The sequence below is a fragment of the Barbus barbus genome (assembly GCF_936440315.1).
Source record: "Barbus barbus genome assembly, chromosome: 49".
NCBI classification, from domain to species: Eukaryota; Metazoa; Chordata; class Actinopteri; order Cypriniformes; family Cyprinidae; genus Barbus; species Barbus barbus.
Window position 1 is genome coordinate 5951079 of NC_136727.1, and position 18074 is coordinate 5969152.

The following is an 18074-nucleotide window of genomic DNA, read 5'->3' on the forward strand; positions in this document are numbered from 1 at the left end:
TTTGGCATCAAACCTAGTGAGTGTTATACATAATCTCGTGAGCTGCCTACCTAGATGGCTTTGCTGAAAGTCTCCCTAAACAGCTTCGTACTTTGTGTGCAACCTATCTAGACAGCAAATTTGGGCGTCTTACAAATACTAGGCAGCATTTTGGGGTGTTAGACCCCGAAAGCTAGTTAGCTGTCTTTATAGACAGCATTGTCAAACTAGTGAGCAGCCTTAACATGACAAGATTTTTGGGCATCATGGCTTAGAAATTATGTAAGGTCTCTATCTAGTCCGTAGTATCGAGTATTTTACCTTGTTATAGGAATATCTTGATTGTTTTTGGGCTTCATACGTAGTAAGCTGCCTTTATGTGCATTTTTGAAAATCTTTATCTACCTAGAAATCGCTTTTAGTCATCATACTTCGTGTTTTTTGGACATCATAACAAGCGTACTGCCTACAAAGGCATAATTTTTGGGGCGTTATACATTATTTGGACATTTATTCGAATAGAAATGCTCAAAAATGCAGTGTAGTTTTTGAGACCCAGCCGGAGTATTTGTGTGTTTCTGCGGTGGTTGGTTTTCTTTTCTTTTTATATCCTCAAGCGTCAAACTCGGACATCTGTACTGACAAGTTTGTGAAAATATACAGCCGTCGAGGTCCACGGGGAGTCTTTTCTCTCTAGTGATGCTCGGAAGAACTTATTGAATATGGAGCGAAAACTGTTGTGCGAACAGGAGGGGAGGGTAGTTGCGGTGGAGGGCGTATTTTGAAATGCAGATTCGGATTTTCACTTCTCCTCGACATAAACGGAGAAAAAGATATGGCAGCATCGAGATTAGCCCGCAGCAAGAGAGATGCTCGGATATTTATGAACAGCACTTGTGTAATTCCTGCCCAACTGTAGGCGTTTCGATCCATGTTGTCCCCGCGACCTGGAACGGCTCTTGAGCCCAATGGAGATGAAGAGATGCATGCTTCCCGCGGTGACGTGGGATAACGCCAGTGACCTATGCGCAAACACTCATGGAAAATCATGGCACGGTCTCGGATCATTCTGATGGACCGTCTAGCTGTTTGGATGACAGCTTGTGTGTTTGTGTGTGCGCGCGCGTGTGGTCGTACCCACCTGTTCTTGTCATTGCCGCCACCTGCATTACTGTCACATCGCGAGCGATGCTAATCCCTTGAATTTTGATCAGTGTGTGTGTCACTATGCATCTCCTCTGGTGGTTTTAGTAACATAAATCTCTAGCCGGACTCAGATTGGATGGTGTATTCGGACCCAGTTGGCGTACTTTGCAGGATTACCGAGTTAGGTTAGGCCCGTTTGACCTCGAGATACAGGGTGGGTCTTGATTTGGCACGGGTTTCTTGATTGGCGCTGGCAGGATGGGTGAGGGGAGGGAGGGGGGGTTGTTGGGTCATTGATACCCAGGTGAAGACTGGCCCATATGTTCAGTTCATTCGGACACGAGCTTAAATGGATGAATCTTACTATTATGACAGCATTACTTTAGTATGAAAGGAAGGTTATGAAACAACATTATTTTCAAGTACTTTTAATGAATTGGATCAGTAGGATTAGTAATTTGCTGCTGTATTGATTTGTTATCATTACCTGAAACTACCGAAAACATTAAAATAAAGCTAAGAAATATATTATGTGAAAAACTAAAATTAAAAATAGAAATGTTGCCAACTAACTGAAATTAATTGACTGGAAACGTAAAAATTATTATAATAAAATTAAACTTAAATAGAAAAATTAAAATAATGCAAATAGCAAATGCGCATAAAATTACTAAAAATTCAAATAAAATGAAAATATTCTTTTTTTTTTTTTATAAATTTTACGGAACTAAATCAGTAGGATTGGTAACTTGATTTTATGTATTTATTTGAAAACATTACTGAAAACATTAAAATAAAGCTAAAATAAAATAATTAAACTTAAATGATAATTAGAAATGTCACCAAGTAACTAAAATTAATTAATTAAAGCACTACAATTGCTAGCTGGAAATAATACAAAAAAAAAAACAATAAAAAAACTAAATTTAACAACTAAATTTGCAGGATTAGTAATTTGGTCATCTGTATTAAGATTAAATGAAATAAAATATTAATATTAGATTAAAAGCTTATATGAAATTAGAAATATTGCTTTGGCAAGCAACTGAAATTAATTGAAGCAATAAAAATGCTAAAAAACTAAACAATTAAATGAAAAAGTGGAAACTTAAAAAAAAAAAGGGAAATACACAACAATTACAAATCTTTTTTTAAGATTTGTAGTTTTGTCAAATGAGAGTTGATACTATTAATTATTTGTTATAGTAGCAACTCTTGATTAGTGGGAACAACCACAAATTTCTGAAGATGGAGAGTTCTTGACTCAAGAAATTAGCTAATTAATTAAAGTTATTGTACTCCGTAGGAAGGTTAAAGATGCAACATCAGCTAGACCTAATTAATATGCATAAGCTAAACCTTGTCGTACTGAAGTTAATTCTGTCAAAGCAACTATTATTGTATTCTAATCAACACAAAATATTTTATAAATTGAGGGTGGAGTCATATTATCGGCTTAGTATTCATTACAGCTCACTGAAATGCTTAAAATGCGTCAAAGGTTCAGCGTTAAACATGACTTCCTCTCTGTGTATTTTAATGTTCCTGTCTCTCTGCGGCACAGTCTGTTCTCCATATTCATGTCACCACCCTGACACTTTTTCAAAAGCGCTGCAGTGCTTCTGCTCCCCAAAGACCTTCCAGAATTTCCTTCAAACGAGTTCAGTTCTCCCTCACGGATGCTACTGTATCCATGCGTCCCTGACCTCTTCACCTCGCCGTATTTGACCCCTGACCTCTGTCCTTGTGTGTGTGACAGGTGTCCGAGGGTGATGCGAAGCGAGTGCGTGAGCCGTGGCTTGGCGACCCGACCCGAGTGCTGGTGACGGGGGTCATGGGACTGCTGCTGCCCCCTGTCCGTCTCTCAGTCCACCCCGCTGCCTCCAGAGGCCCCAGGGTCCTACGCTCCCTAAGGTTCCAGCCCAGTCCTGAAAACAGCACAGCCGGTAAACACAGTCTCTTTGGTACTTATGTCATTTTACAAATACGAATACCTTTTGGTTTTATCACGAAATAACAATTTTATTAGTTCCCTATTAATTTGTCAAAAATGAATATAAAAATTATAGAAGGACCTAGTTCTCTTTTGCGTATCTACATTTCAGTAGTTACATAACTTGCGTAATAGTAAAACTAAGTAAATTCATTTAATTTTGTGTATCCAGATATGAATAGTTATGTAATTTGCGTAACTTACTGTTACGGACTACGCCAATGCATTCTCTTTTGCAGATCTACCTTTCAATGGTTATGTAACTAGCGTAACTTATAGTTACAGACTACATAAATGCAAATAGTTTTCAACCAAAACGTCTGAAAATGTCTTAAATATATCTTTTGCTTATATCTAGATTTCAATAGATGCATAACTTTCAGTAACAGATTACATAAATGCATTCTTATTTTCATATCTACCTTTCAATAGTTACGTAACACTCGTGTAAGTTCTAGTTACAGACTGCGTAAATGCATTCTCTTTTGCGTATCTATGTTTCAATAGTTACTTGCGTAACGCGTTATGGACTACGTTTTTTCGGACAAAAAACATGAAAGTAATGCTTAATATCACTTGCTTATCTATATTTCAGTAGTCACGTAACTTATTGTTACAGACTACGTTAATTGTTCTCTTGTGTAACTCGCATATTTTATAGGTATGGACAAAGTAAATTAATTCTTTTTTTTTTTTATCTACATTTCAGTAGTTACGTAACTTTTTACAAAAACAAATATTTATTTGTTTATTTATAAATAAACAAAAATGTATGGTTACGGACTATGCAAATGCATACTGTTTTCCGTGTCTAGAGTTCAATAGTTACGTAACTTGCATAACTTTCAGTTACAGACTACTAAAGTGCATTCTCTTGCGTATCTATATTTAGATAGTTACATAACATGCATAACACATAGTTTCAGATTATGTAAATGCATATTTTAATAATAATACGTTTACATGATTTATAAATTATTTTTATGACATCAGTGACTAATTAATCAAGTATCAAGCTGATATTTTGACAATATATCTAAAAATGTCAAAACCTGTGGTGAAGCCTTCATAAACGCATCATAAGTATTAATGAGTTTGTGGCTCTGCATTCAATAAATGGTTATGACTAAAACTCAGCATGACTTTATTGATACTCATGATTAATAATATTTGTTTTAGATCTTCAAAGACATAGCCTTCGTTTAATTACCAAATTGAGTCCGAAATTTACCTATGAAAAAAATCACTTATGAATTTTAATTATGTAGATCGACATTAGCCTGTAGGCTTAACTGATTGGTCGAGATCAATAATTAGGCACTTAGTCAGTCAGGTGGGTAATTAACGAATGCTACTATGGGAAATGTATATTTATTAGGTTACATGGCTTCATACATGATTAATATTCATGAGGCAAGCCTTTGGCATTGTAGAATCTGTAATTTTGCCCAACACGCTACATTTTTACAATTTTAACTTCAATTTGTTAGTGAAGAACCAGTAATCACAAGTTGAATAAACATCATTAAGCTGTCAACTAAATCAGCAGTGTGTGTTTTTATCTCATAGGTGGTGATTTTCGGTCTTGCTTCTGAGGATAATGTCTGAATCTTCTCTGGACACCAGAAGTTGTGACGTTATGAAGGTTCTGGAGAGTGATCCGCCACATATGGCCGAACCGCCTGCGACCCTCAGTGACCCCCAAAACGCGCCCCAGAACAATGGCACACACGCCCAGGAGTGTGTGACAGACCAAAGTTCCTCCCATCAAACTCAGGTAAACCTGGTGACAGCAGTGATGCATTATGGGTAATGTAGTCCAAAGCCAACAGAAAGAGATGAGCTTGTAACCTCTAGCTAATGACTTGTTATGGGATGGTGGTATGCTGTTGCCGTGGTTTCCATTACCCTAATGTCTCTGCTTAAAGATAGAGATAAGACAACGCGATGAGTAGAATTAGCCAGTCGGATCCAAGCTGGCGTGTGATTGGCTAATGCCAGGAAAGAGAGGGAGGACAGTTAATCTGCACCTGAAATCCTGCTGGTTTATCTGCAAACCCTCAGGGTGTGTGAGCGTGTTTGTGTGTGCGCGCGTGTGACTTTGCCACCATCTGCTCTTGGTGCATTGAGAAAGGGCAGCGGCCAGGTGCATTGAAACACATGCTGATCTCAGCTCTATTCCTCGATCATTGTTCATTTCTCTCTCCTCTCCTGCACAATTAGCTGCTTCACTGGTGCACGTACTCCTTTAACGATATATATTACCTGCAATAACACGCAATGCAACTTTTTGACCTTCTGGATTTGACACAATTTTCCAGGACTGGGCGATACATCAAATTATATATTAAAAATAGATCAGCATTTATTTGAAATAGAAATCTGTTATTACATTATACATGTCTTTTGCCGACACGTTTGATCAGTTTAATGTGTCCTTGCTGTATTAATTTCTTTAAAAAGATTATATATATATACACACACACACACACACACACATACACACATATATATATATATATATATATATATATATATATATATATATATTAACTAAATAAAAAAAAAAGTCTATAAATTAATTAATAGATACAAAGTTTATCACCAAAAACAGGCCAAATTTTTTTTTTTTTTTTTATTGTTTGTGTTTAAACATTGTTTCACAACAATTCTGTGAATCTTGTTTTTTCTGCCTTGTTTTTTTGTTTTCAATACAAAGGTTCAAAGATTAGTTTGTGTCATTACACAAAAATGTTCACATTCATTTTGCATGTTATGAAATGTTTTAGTAAAATATACATAGGCAAATATGGCTGTTTATTACTGTGTATTGTTATATCACTGCATATAAGTTAAACATTTTACTTTTTTTTTTTTTTTTTTTTTTTTTTTTTTAGATTTTGAATGGCAGTGGAAGTTTGATTGAAATGATGGTTCTCTAATTACAAAAAAAAAAAAACCTTTTTAGATTTCACATCAAATACAGAAATGTATCTCTATATACTTTATTTATATTTAATGATATAAACATTTAGGCATTTCATACGCTATGACAAACTATGTGCATTTTCCTCCCTTTTTTCTGATTGCCAACAGCTCGGCCAATCAGCACAGACTATTAAACGGTCTAAGGTACAGTATGATCACAGCATGAATTGGTTTGCTTGTTTTGTTTGCCTGCACTCGATGTGCCTTGCGAGAAAAAGAGAGAGAGAGAAAGAGTTCGGCAGTGCATTGTGGGAATAAAAGCCCCTGCTCGAGTCAGTAAAGAATAATAAATGTGCTTCGGGGGGGATGCTGCGTTTAGCACTTCTGCAGCATGTACCGAGATGCTGGGGGTTTGTAAGAGCCGAGCACCGCCTCCAGAAATTTTCCCACCTACAGTGGCGAATTCTGCTCTGCTCTTGATGCTGTTTCATCACTGCATTTTAAACAGCCGCACTGTTTTTGGCGATTATGTTGAGTGCGTGCATTGATACGTTGTTGTTGTTTATACATTGCCTGCGAGAAACCGTCTCTTGTGTTTATTATCATTTCTAAAAAATAATAATTTACATATGAAAAACTGTCAAGCTGCTTGTTTGTTTTGTGTTGTTCGTACTTTGAGATTTTCAGACTTTCAGGGGTGTCAGATCTTTACGTAAGCGTCCGTTTTAATAAACACGCTTCTAATTAACGATTTAATCGCAAATTCCTCCCTGAGCTCTGAAAAGTCTCCTGAGATGCTGTAAAATGGTGCTTGTGTATTTTTAGTTGCGTTGGATGTTCTTTTGCGAATGAGTGCCAGACTTTTTGGTAACCATGGTTACTCTCCTCCAGTCCAACGGCAAGTTAAAGTTAGTCCGCAGCTTGGCGGTGTGTGAGGAACCGTCTCCGCCTCCGCTCCGAGAACTGACGCACGAACAGGTAAACGTGTGTGTGGGTGTGTGTACGGACTAGCATACTACGTACTTTTTAGGTTATGTGACTTAGTTTACTTAATAATTCACAAACTGTTTAAAATAAAAATAGTACATTTGCGATTGAGATTTTCTTAGTGTTTTGGAAGAAGTCTCTTTTCTGAACATTTATTTGATTTAATATACAGTAACACAATGGTAATATAGTGAAATATTACAGTTTTAAATACTTTTTTCTATTTTAATATATTTTAAAATGTAATATATTTCTGTGATTCAAAGCTGAATTTTCAGCATCAGTACTCCAGTCTTCAGTGTCTCATGATCCTACAGAAGTCATTCTAATATTCAGATTTATTATCAGTTATGAAAACTGTTGTGCCATTTCATGTTTTTGTGGAAACTGCGGAAAAATACATTTAATTAATAAATAATTTTTTTATAAATTTGTACTCGGCAAGGATGCATTAAAGTAGCCAAAAGAAACAATGAAGACATTTATGATGGTATTAAAAAAATTATATTTCAAATAAATAATGTTTTGTTTTGAACTTTCTTTTCATCAAAGAATCCTGAGGTGACCAAAAAAATGTATCATGATGTATCAAAAAATAAGCTGTAATAAGAACTATTATTAATAGTTTATGGTTCTCTTAACTACCAAAAAAAAAAATTATAATATTTAAATTTTTATTAATTTCATTAATATTTAAATGAATGCTATATAAAATAATATATAAAATTTAATTTAACTGATATTTACCTTGCATTATTAATTTATCCATTTTAATAATTTAATTTTAAATGTTTTTTTATTTTTATATTTAAATATCATATTATACATTGACAAAACAAATTAATAATCCAAATTTCCTTCCTTATTTTCTGATTAACAACAGCTCACTTGGTGTTACAAAACATTTCTATCACAAATAAATACTGTTTGAACTTTCTGTTCATCAAGGAAGAATGTATGATTTACACACAGAAAAATGAGTACCAATAATAATTGACCAGAAAATCAGCATATTACAATAATTTCTGAAGTATCATGTGACATTAAAAACTGGAGTATTGATGCTGAAAATGTAGCTTTGCATTACAGGAATAAATTAAATTTTAAAATATATTCAAATATAAAACAAATATTTTAAATTGTAAAAATATTTCACAATATTACACTTTTTACTGTATTTTTTATCAAATAAATGCAGCCTTGGTGAGCAGAAGAGGCTTCTTTCAGAAACATCAAACCAGTGTCCTTGCAGCCCACAATAATAACGCTGTCAACGCATCAGCACTGTTCTTAGTTGTAAAGACACTTGCGTGTGTTTGAAGTGGGTTTTGTGTGTGCGCGTTTAATAGAGCTGTGCGTTTATTGAAGGTGCTCGTGTGCACGCGGGTCCCCAGCGCAGGATTGCATTCATCCATCATCTATACCAAATACAATTTTCCTGTCTCAGCTGCCGAGCACAGTGGATTGCTATAATTGCCTGTTCTTATCCGAACCCCATTTTTGTTCTATTTATTAGGTTAGTCTGCAGCTCAGAGCCGCTATTAGGAAGCCCAGAGCTCGCCGCGGGCGGTCAGCACCATCAGCTCTTTGTATATGAGGCTGCAACTTTATTGATGGTGATTTGCGAAAATAGGTGTTTTGTAAAAAGGGTTTTGCAATACAGTCGCATATTGATGCGTCACGATTCTTTTTTTCACAATGTAACATCAATGCTTTAGGTTTCAACACTGAATTTTAAATATATATATTTTTTAATGCATTTCAAATATTTGTGAAAATATATACATTTTGGAAATTCTTCTAGGCCGTTTTCAAGTGATTTTCTGCTTTTTTTAACAGGCACCAACTTTGAACCTTTCTTTTTGTCTTTCTTTTAATCATTTATTTTCAAGTTTATATTGATTATTTATGATTTGTGTGTGTGTGTGTGTGTGTGCGTGGGAAAAAAGTATATAAATACTATATAAATCTATAAAGAACTGATAGCCCTAGTGTAGATTTAAGTATATTAATCACTTTAAATAACACTAACTTAATCTATAAAATTCTGTAGGGTTCTATAATATTTAAAATCTACAATATTCATCGTATCTATTTATATATTTTATAATTTGATATTTATTTTAATTATCTATTTGGTTATATTTAATTATTTATAAAAACACTACATTTGTATAATATATAAAACGTAATATAGTAAAAATTAATAAAAAAAATGATCGGGCTTTGTAATTGATTTATTACATTTATATTTTCACCATAAATTTATCGATTTATAAACAACACTAAATAAATTTATATAATGTACTATAATATCTAAAATATTCAGTGATATATTTTATAATTTAAATTGTTAATTTTAATAATGCTTTTGTTTGTTTATAAAAGCACTAAATAAATTTAGTATAATAAAAATGATTTATTACACTTGATAATCTATGAATATTTTATATACATTTATATATTTTCCTCATTTTTAGGTAACATGCATATATTTATTATCTATATCTCTTTATTTGTTCATTTACACTTAAAAACATTCTTATAGATAATGTATATTTATCATATTTATGAATTTTCATAATTGTCATGTTTTTCAAAAGTAAAGCAACGGTTGTTATTTAAAAAAAAAAACATAATTTTTTAATGTAATACTGGTTATTGTTGACTTGCATTTTTTTTTTTTTTTTTTTTATAAATATGCCAGCACTTGACTATATAATATTTGAGAGACAGGCAGCAGACAGTGTTGATGTCCTTTGAGCAACCTTGCTTTTTAAAGACGTTTTGTTATAAAAAAGAAACGATCGTCTTCTTTTCTCAATCGGAAGCCATGCAGTGTGAGAGCAGGTGAGGAAGAAAAGAACTCAAGGTCTTTGTGGACGAACCGTCTGAAAGACGAATAAACGTCCTTAATCAAGTGTACGTCCTTGAGCGAGTGAACGAGACTTCCTCCCCGAGGAAAGAGGGTCTCTATTCATAGATGTTTCTCATCTCTCTGTACCTTTCCCCTCTTTCGCTCTTTCATAACCTTCTCATTCACGATCCGTCCATTTGTCTTCTCTCTCACCGTCCCTTTTGTAGCGTGACATTTTTGTCCTCATTCAGAAGCTCGACAGCTAATTTGGGCCGCTCTTTCTTCTTTAGAGGAGTAAAGAGAGAGCCAGAGACCAAAAAAAACAGCAGCTAACAAATTATAACACACACAAACGCTCGTAGAAATGAAACCAATCATAGTTTACTACTAAAGGCCAGATTTACTAACAGCTTACGCCAGCACAAACCATCTTTTGGCGTTAAAATAGTACTGTAGACGCACAGTAAAGAATTAGCGCTGAAAAGGCATGGACACAGTTATTTTTCTGCCTGACCTTATTTAATATGCATTTGTAGGAGTTTCCCTTTCAGAGGCTAAATTTATTGGAGGAGAGTAATATTAGTGCTGTCAAACGTATCCAAAATAAAAATTTACATAATATATGTGCGTGTACTGTGTATATTTATGTATATATAAAAATACGCACACATGCATGTATACATTTAAGAAAAATGTTACGTTTATATATTAAATATATTTATATATAATATATATTTTATGAATATAAAATGTAAATATTTTCAAAATATTTACTGCGTGTGTGTGTATTTAAATATACATAATAAATATACACAGTACACACACATTATGTAAACAAAAACTTTTATTTTGGGTGTGATTTAATCATTCTTTAAATAGCCTTAAACATAGTAAATATGCAATATTCTGTGTCTTCTGAATTCATACGATCGTTTTTATGATGCTTTTAGCTATTTTAGGAGCTCGACAGCCCTGGTTCCCATTCACTTCCATTGTATGGAAAAGAGCAGCGTGAACGTTCATCTAAACGTCTCCTTCTCTGTTTTACCGAAGTCAGTCAGTCAGAAGGTTTGGGATTAGAAATAGTGAATAAATGATGACAGAATGATATTTTTTGGTGAACTATCTCTGTAAAGCCACTGCTGTTCATTTGGCTGCTCTTCCTCTCGCTCTGTGTTTGAAATAAAGCCGAGTTTTAGCATCAGAGTGAAGGATCATGGCGGGATCGAGTCCAAAGCTCACAGAAGGGCAGAATGATCTCATAACCTCCACAATCCTTCGTGTTTCTCCTTGAGGGAGTTTGTAAATCCCATTCATGAAATATAAATTTGTGTGCAGTCGAAACGGCCAAATGCCCTCTAAACCCGAAAGCCGTGCACCTGAATGGAATATATTTACCATAATGAACTTTCTGCTTTTACGATCACTGTACAAAGTAGTTTTTGACTGTTAGCGGTCCAATTTCATACACTTTACAATATGATTACGATGAGCATCATATGAATGATTATCCATTAGTGGGTTTATTCTCAAAAAGAACTTTTTTTTTTTTTTTACATTTTAATGAACAAAGGATTGATTGATTTGATATTGGTTTAGCTTTTTTTCCCCATTTTATTGTAACTTTTGTCCAAAAATCAGTTTGATTGTAATATAATCACTAAGACTGTAATAATTAATTGATTTTGTTATTATTATTATATGAAATTTGATTTATTTTTTTTCCCCATTATGACATTTGGCCAAATATCAGTTGAAATATCAGCCTATCACTAATTTAAAACTAAAAATATATATATATATACATATTATTATTATTGCTGCTGCTGCTGTTGTTATTGCAATTTGTTTATTATCAGAATGTATTATTATTATTATTATTATTATTATTATTATTGATGATAAAATTATCGGAATTTATTATTATTATTCTATGGACTTATCCCCCAAACATACCCCCCCCCCCCCCCCCCCCCATGACATTTGGCCAAATATCAGTTGATATATCAGCCTATCACTGATATCAAACTAAAATTATTAGTATTGTTATTTGTTGTTGTTGTTGCATCATGTTGTTATTATTGAAATGTATTATTATTATTATTATTATGTGCTTAGCTAAAATATCAGTTAGTTTGACCTTTCACTAATCTAAATCTAAACATTTTAATTTAATTATTAATTTGATTTAATTAATGGGTGAGTTTAATAAGTGAATAAGAAAGTGAAATAATTTGTTACCAATATTATTGTCTGATATATTGGTGTATTACTAATGTATCTCAAGAAAAAATCTGATCAATTACAAATCTAAAATTCAAACTAGGATTTTTTTTTTCATCTCCTTGATATTTTGCAGAACATTATGAAACATTGAGTAATTTAGCTTTAATGGTTTTTAGTTGATAGTTTAGGGTTTATATTTATCTTTTGTTCTTTGTTGTGATTGTTATGTGAGAAAAGACAAGTCTTTATTACTCGAGATGATTACAAAGTCTTCTGCTAATTCTCTTCGCAAACTATTTTAATCAAACTCCTCTGATTAGCCGCAGCTAAGGGAAAGAGATCATAATTAGCTTTAAATTACCTTTCTCACTTCATAATGACAAAAAAAAAGAGCCATTGTTTGTCTTCTAATCATCAAAAGTCTTGTTTTTGGTGACTGGGGAAATATATACTTCCTGAATGTGAATGTGTGATTCTATCAAATACATCTTGTATTAATGGAAAAATTCTTTTCACTTTTATCATTTCTAAATGTGTTCTATTATGTGTTTGTTTTTAACAGGAAAAGATTCATATCGAGCTCAGTCAGTCTTTCGAAAAAGACGAAACGTCCATCAAAAATGAGGACAGTGAGAAAATCTCAGAAAAGCCAGAGAAAACAGACCCACTGTCCAAGAAGACGCTCTCAAGAGGTTTGTGTGTGTGTGTGTTTGTTTTTTTTGGCAGATGAGGTGTTTTCTCACCGGCCAGATGGATGCAACAGAATGTGTGTGATGAATCTCTCTCCGTCTCTCTCTCAGATCCCAGTCAGGACTACACAGACTCCACAGGAGTAAACCTCCACGAGTTTCTGGTCAACACGCTGAAGAACAACCCCCGGTGTGTGAAAATCCCCCTGCCGTCACGCGAGCACCACCGTTACTTCCTGTCGCTTCATTGAGCTGCTTCCAAAAATCCTTTTTAAAACGTGCTTTTACATTACTTTAAATAGGGCATTTTATTTTTTCCCTAAAGGTTTTTTTTTTTTTTTTACCAATTTATGCTTAAGATGTGTTATATTCTAATATATAATATTTATTAATAATTGTAAGGTTTTTATTTTTAAAAGTATAAGAGGAATGCTGTCTTGTGCCTCTTCTCGGGTGTTAATGTGGGGCTTGTAGGCAGACATTTGAATATTGTGGCTCTTGAGCGCTGGATTCTTATCAGGTTGATGAGCTGTGATAAATGCTAATGAACGCTGTTCTTACAGGGACAGAATGATGCTGCTGAAACTCGAGCAAGATATTCTGGACTTCATTAGTAACATTGAGTAAGTCGAGCCAAAAAACTGAAGAACAGTTGAAATTTACATAAATGTTTTCATGTTTCGTTTTTATATGAATGTGTATGTATATTATTTCGACTGCACATTCATATATATATACATATACACACACACACACACACACACACACACATATGTGTGTGTGTGTGTGTGAAACTATCTATTTGAATATATTAAATTTGAATGTATATTATATTTGAAAAGCAATTAAGTGTCATTTTACATATAAAGTGTGTGTGTAATATATTTCTCATATTATTTTACATATTATTGGATTTAAAAAAAAAAAAGTTTTAGATTGATATATCAGCAGCCAGGCTGATTAATAAAAATGACACATTTCAATATTTGTCCATTGACATTTTCATTAAATATGGTTTGTAGAATGAATGTAGAGAATTTTATGTAAAATGTTCATTCATTTTATTTGAGTTTTTATTTATTTAGTAATACAATTGTATTTATATATCAATAAATCACTCTTTACACCCTGCTTTTTAGATATTAGACATTAATGTACATAAATATAAATATACAATTTTATTTTATAAATATATATATATCATCTTTAAGTGAGGTTTTATGTAGGTAAATAATTTACATTTCTTAAACACACTAGCCTGTGATTTTATGTTTTATTGGTATTTTTTTTTAAATATATATATATATCGTTTCATGCATATCAGTTTTGGCTTGATATATCAGCCAGACAATAATAAATGTATGTAAAATATGAATATAATTTTATTTATTTAAAAAATGCTGTTTTATGTCAGTATTAAATTTTCTCTTTGCGCACTGCTTTTTAGATTTAATGCACCTTTATAATATATTTATATTATATAATCATAATTAAATGAACATATTAATGTAGGTAACTATATAATTATGTATTTATTTATTCTCATCACAGAAGTCAGAAGAGGAAGTTCCCCCCGATGACATCATATCACAGGATGCTGCTTCACAGGGTGGCGGCGTATTTTGGGCTGGACCACAATGTCGATCAGACCGGGAAATCAGTCATTATCAACAAAACTAGCAATACTAGAATGTACGTGTGGATTTCAACTAACCTCAGTTGTCAAAATTATAAAAAAAAATTAATTAATGTTACACTGTTTTTTCTCTTACAGACCAGATCAGAAGTTTTCTGAACACATTAAAGATGATAAAACAGATGATTTCCAAAAGCGGTACATCTTAAAGAGAGATAACTCCAGCCTGGACCAGGATGATGGCAGGGTGAGAAATATATACTAACACTCAGTAAGCTAAACAAAATGTGACATAATCCAACAACCACCAAATAAATGTAATTTGTGTAATAACTGGCACAATACAGCAGTCAGGAAGATAAAGTGTGTGTGTGTGTGTGTGTGTGTGTGTGTGTTTTAGCTGCGGATGCGTCTTAAGGACGACAGACGGAGTAAATCGATAGAGGAGCGAGAGGAGGAGTACCAGCGCGCCAGAGACAGGATCTTTGCCCAAGACGTGCGTCTCCACATCTTAATATAAACCTGTTATTTACTAGTGACATTTATCATTACTAAAATAAGATATACATAGCACTAATAATGCGTATGTGTGATGTTTATTACTCATATAATGTAGAATGTTTGTAATTAAAAGAAACCACAACTTTGTGTTGTAAATGTTCATAATTTATAGTAGTTAATTTAAGCATAATTAATAAACTGTTTAATTGATTACACTTTTTACAATTGTAATTTTACATTGCAATAGTTTAAATGAAGCTAGAAATGTTCATCTTCTGTTTCAAAAATAGCTATTTTATTCACAATATTTTATGTGAATATTATATGTGGATATGAATTTAATACATATAACTGTAATGTGTTTATTAGAATAAAACACAACTGTTTTATAAATGCTTATGTTTACCAGTAGTTAATAAGAGCATAATAATAAATTTTTTAGTGTTAAAATGCATGTAGTTTAGAAAAGTAGTGTTTATTTATTCACAATATTTTAAGTTTATAAAAGTATATATATTTTGTTATTTATATAAATTAGTACATTTAATAAATGCAACTAGAATGTTTGTTTGTTATTAGAGTAAACCACAAATTAGTTTTTAAAATTTTTATATATTTTTTAATATTTATTTTGAGCGTAATTAATAATTGATTGTTCACTACATTTTTTTTGCCGTTTAGATAAAGCTAGAAAATATCATGTTATGTTTCAAAAGTACAATTTTTATTCACAATTATTCACAATATTTTTCAAGTTGCCTATATGTAAATATAATTGAATAAACTTGAAATATACAACATTTATTATCAGCATAAATGTTTTATAATGTATAATAGTTGATTTAACTGTAATTAATAAATATTTAAGTTCATTACAATTTAGCTACAATATTAAGTTGGAAATTTTCATGTTTCGATAGATGCTTTTTATCTATATTGTTGTATTTTCCCTTTTTTTGGTATTTATTTTTTTAAATGTGTGTCTATTTTCATCTGCAGGGACAAGAACATTTCCCGTTTGATAACAGGTAAAAAAAAAAAATGATCTTAATCAAATTATCTGTGAGAGCTTCTTTTTTGTTGTTGTTTGTCTGTTGTCTTATGTATCTTATCTAATTATAATATTTAAATTGCCTCTAGAATTCAAGAGGACGTGACTTTCATCAACACTCAGCAAAGACGACAGATATTCAGGTTGTTCTTTTGTTTATTTGCTTAATTATATAGCATTTTAAGAGACCGTGGTTTAGCGCTTTTTATAAACAGTAGCTCTGTTTTTGTCTGTTTTCTTCAGATTGAGAGACGGGCACTCGGGAAACAGTTGTCAGAGCAGCTCCGAGAACGAGCTGAAGTATTCGGACCCTCGGCCCTGGAGCAGCACGGATTCAGACAGCTCCCACAGGAACCTGAAGCCTGCCATGACCAAAGCCAACAGCTTCAGTGGCATCAGCCTGCTGATCCGAGGAGACAGTACAGCCAGCAGCAAGAGCACCGGGAAACTGTCCAAAACCAGTAAATAACTCACCCTCCTTCACCTGGAGACTTCGTAGAGATGCACGATAGACAGATTTTGAGTGGCTCCAACGATGGATGTTTTTTTAGATTAGAAATCGATCCCGTTTTCTGTGTCAACATGAAATCAAAATGAAGCAGTTTACTTCCTTAATCATTCTTAAAGTTATTGCAAAATCTTTCATGTAAATATAATAATTGTCCCTGCCTCTGAAACGACTTTCCGTTTCTGCTGACATCATCAAGGCCCTATGTTTAAGCCATGCAATTTTCTGTCATATTGAAATAACGTTCATTAATGAATATTTGGCCATTTTGCGAATTTTCTTTTTAATATTCTTTAGCGAATTTGGAGACTTGTAGACAAAATTAAATTTCAACTTATTAAAAAGCAGTATATTATCGAAGCCCATTTCCGCCACTGAATAATAAAGGTAATTGTGACTTTTTATCCCACAATTCTGACTTTTTTTTTCTCACAATTGCAAGTTTACATGATGCATGAGAAAAAAAGTCAGAATTGAGAGATATAAACTCAAAATTGCAAGAAATAAAGTCTTTAAATATACTTGTTTTTTCTCGCAATTGCGAGTTTATGTCTCACAATTCTGACTAGCAATTGCGAATTTTAAAGTCCAATTTTGAGGGGGATAAAAGACTGTTCTCAGTGAGTTTATTATATATATTATATCACAATTCTGACTTAACTCGCAGTTGCATCTTAAGTCAGAATTGCGAGATATAAACTCAGTTGTAATTCTGACTTAATTTCTCAGAATTCTAAGAATAAAAGTCAGAATTGCGAGTTTGTATCACACAATTCTGAGAAAAAAAGAATGGAGGAAACAGGCTTCCATAGTATATTCCTCTTTAGTTATTCGAAAGAAAAAAGTTTGTCTTGGTAATCTTTCAGCAACATATAGCAACTGTTTTTGCCTCTGAAACAACGTTTAGTTGAAGGACATCTTGAAGGCCCTGTTTTTAAGCCCCTCCCCTTCAACTTCTTTTCATATTGTTTGAATCTGTTTAAATCTTAAGTAACCTTTTTTACGCTAAATATTGTTTCGCTTGGAATATGTTATGTTACAGAATCAAATAGTTTGCAAACATTAGTTTTGCGTTGATTTTAAAATGAAGGTTCGCGCTAGAGCTTCAGTGTCCAGTCCATTTAAATTCTGGTATTTATGCGTTTGTTTAAAGTAAAATTTAAAATAAAACATTTTAATATTCGTCCATACTGGTTATAGTCCCCGATGTATCATGCATCCCTACATGTCTGTGGTTTTTAAATAAAGCTAATATCATTTTTACAGACTGCAGTTCATGTTGGAATTACTGTCATTTTTTATAAAGCAAAAAGTTTCCAAATTGGACAATGATGTAAACTGTTTTGACTGTTTAGAAATTTTGGGGTAATTCCAGCATGAGCCCTAAATCCCAAAATACTGCTATTTTAGAAGTAATTTAGACATTTTTGAGATCTTTTTTAGTTTGTCTTAAGTGTCCAGATATACCTCCAAGTGTGTTTTGACTTTCACCATCCCAGTCCTGCTTTGCTATGCTCATCATTTTGTTCTTTTGAAGAACTTTTTTTTTTTTTCATCATTTCTTGTTCTTGCT

General features: G+C 32.8%; 1 protein-coding gene across 3 annotated transcripts in view; it reads left to right on the forward strand.

The window, feature by feature from the left end:
• The window catches only part of LOC306867899 (R3H domain-containing protein 1-like), a 47841-nt gene that overhangs the window by 12468 nt on the left and 17299 nt on the right, over positions 1-18074 (forward strand). For 2 of the 3 annotated variants that reach the window (XM_079413843.1, XM_079413844.1), the window contains exons 2-12: positions 2885-3071; positions 4688-4895; positions 12679-12808; positions 12917-12995; positions 13369-13428; positions 14357-14497; positions 14580-14688; positions 14842-14937; positions 15942-15970; positions 16083-16136; positions 16237-16454. In XM_079413843.1, the coding sequence (XP_079269969.1) occupies positions 4719-4895; positions 12679-12808; positions 12917-12995; positions 13369-13428; positions 14357-14497; positions 14580-14688; positions 14842-14937; positions 15942-15970; positions 16083-16136; positions 16237-16454 (1093 nt within the window). In that variant the 5' untranslated portion in view covers positions 2885-3071; positions 4688-4718. Of the gene's footprint in view, positions 1-2884; positions 3072-4687; positions 4896-6214; positions 6251-6937; positions 7025-12678; positions 12809-12916; positions 12996-13368; positions 13429-14356; positions 14498-14579; positions 14689-14841; positions 14938-15941; positions 15971-16082; positions 16137-16236; positions 16455-18074 lie in introns of all 3 variants that reach the window. The other variant, XM_079413842.1, reaches the window with a different exon arrangement.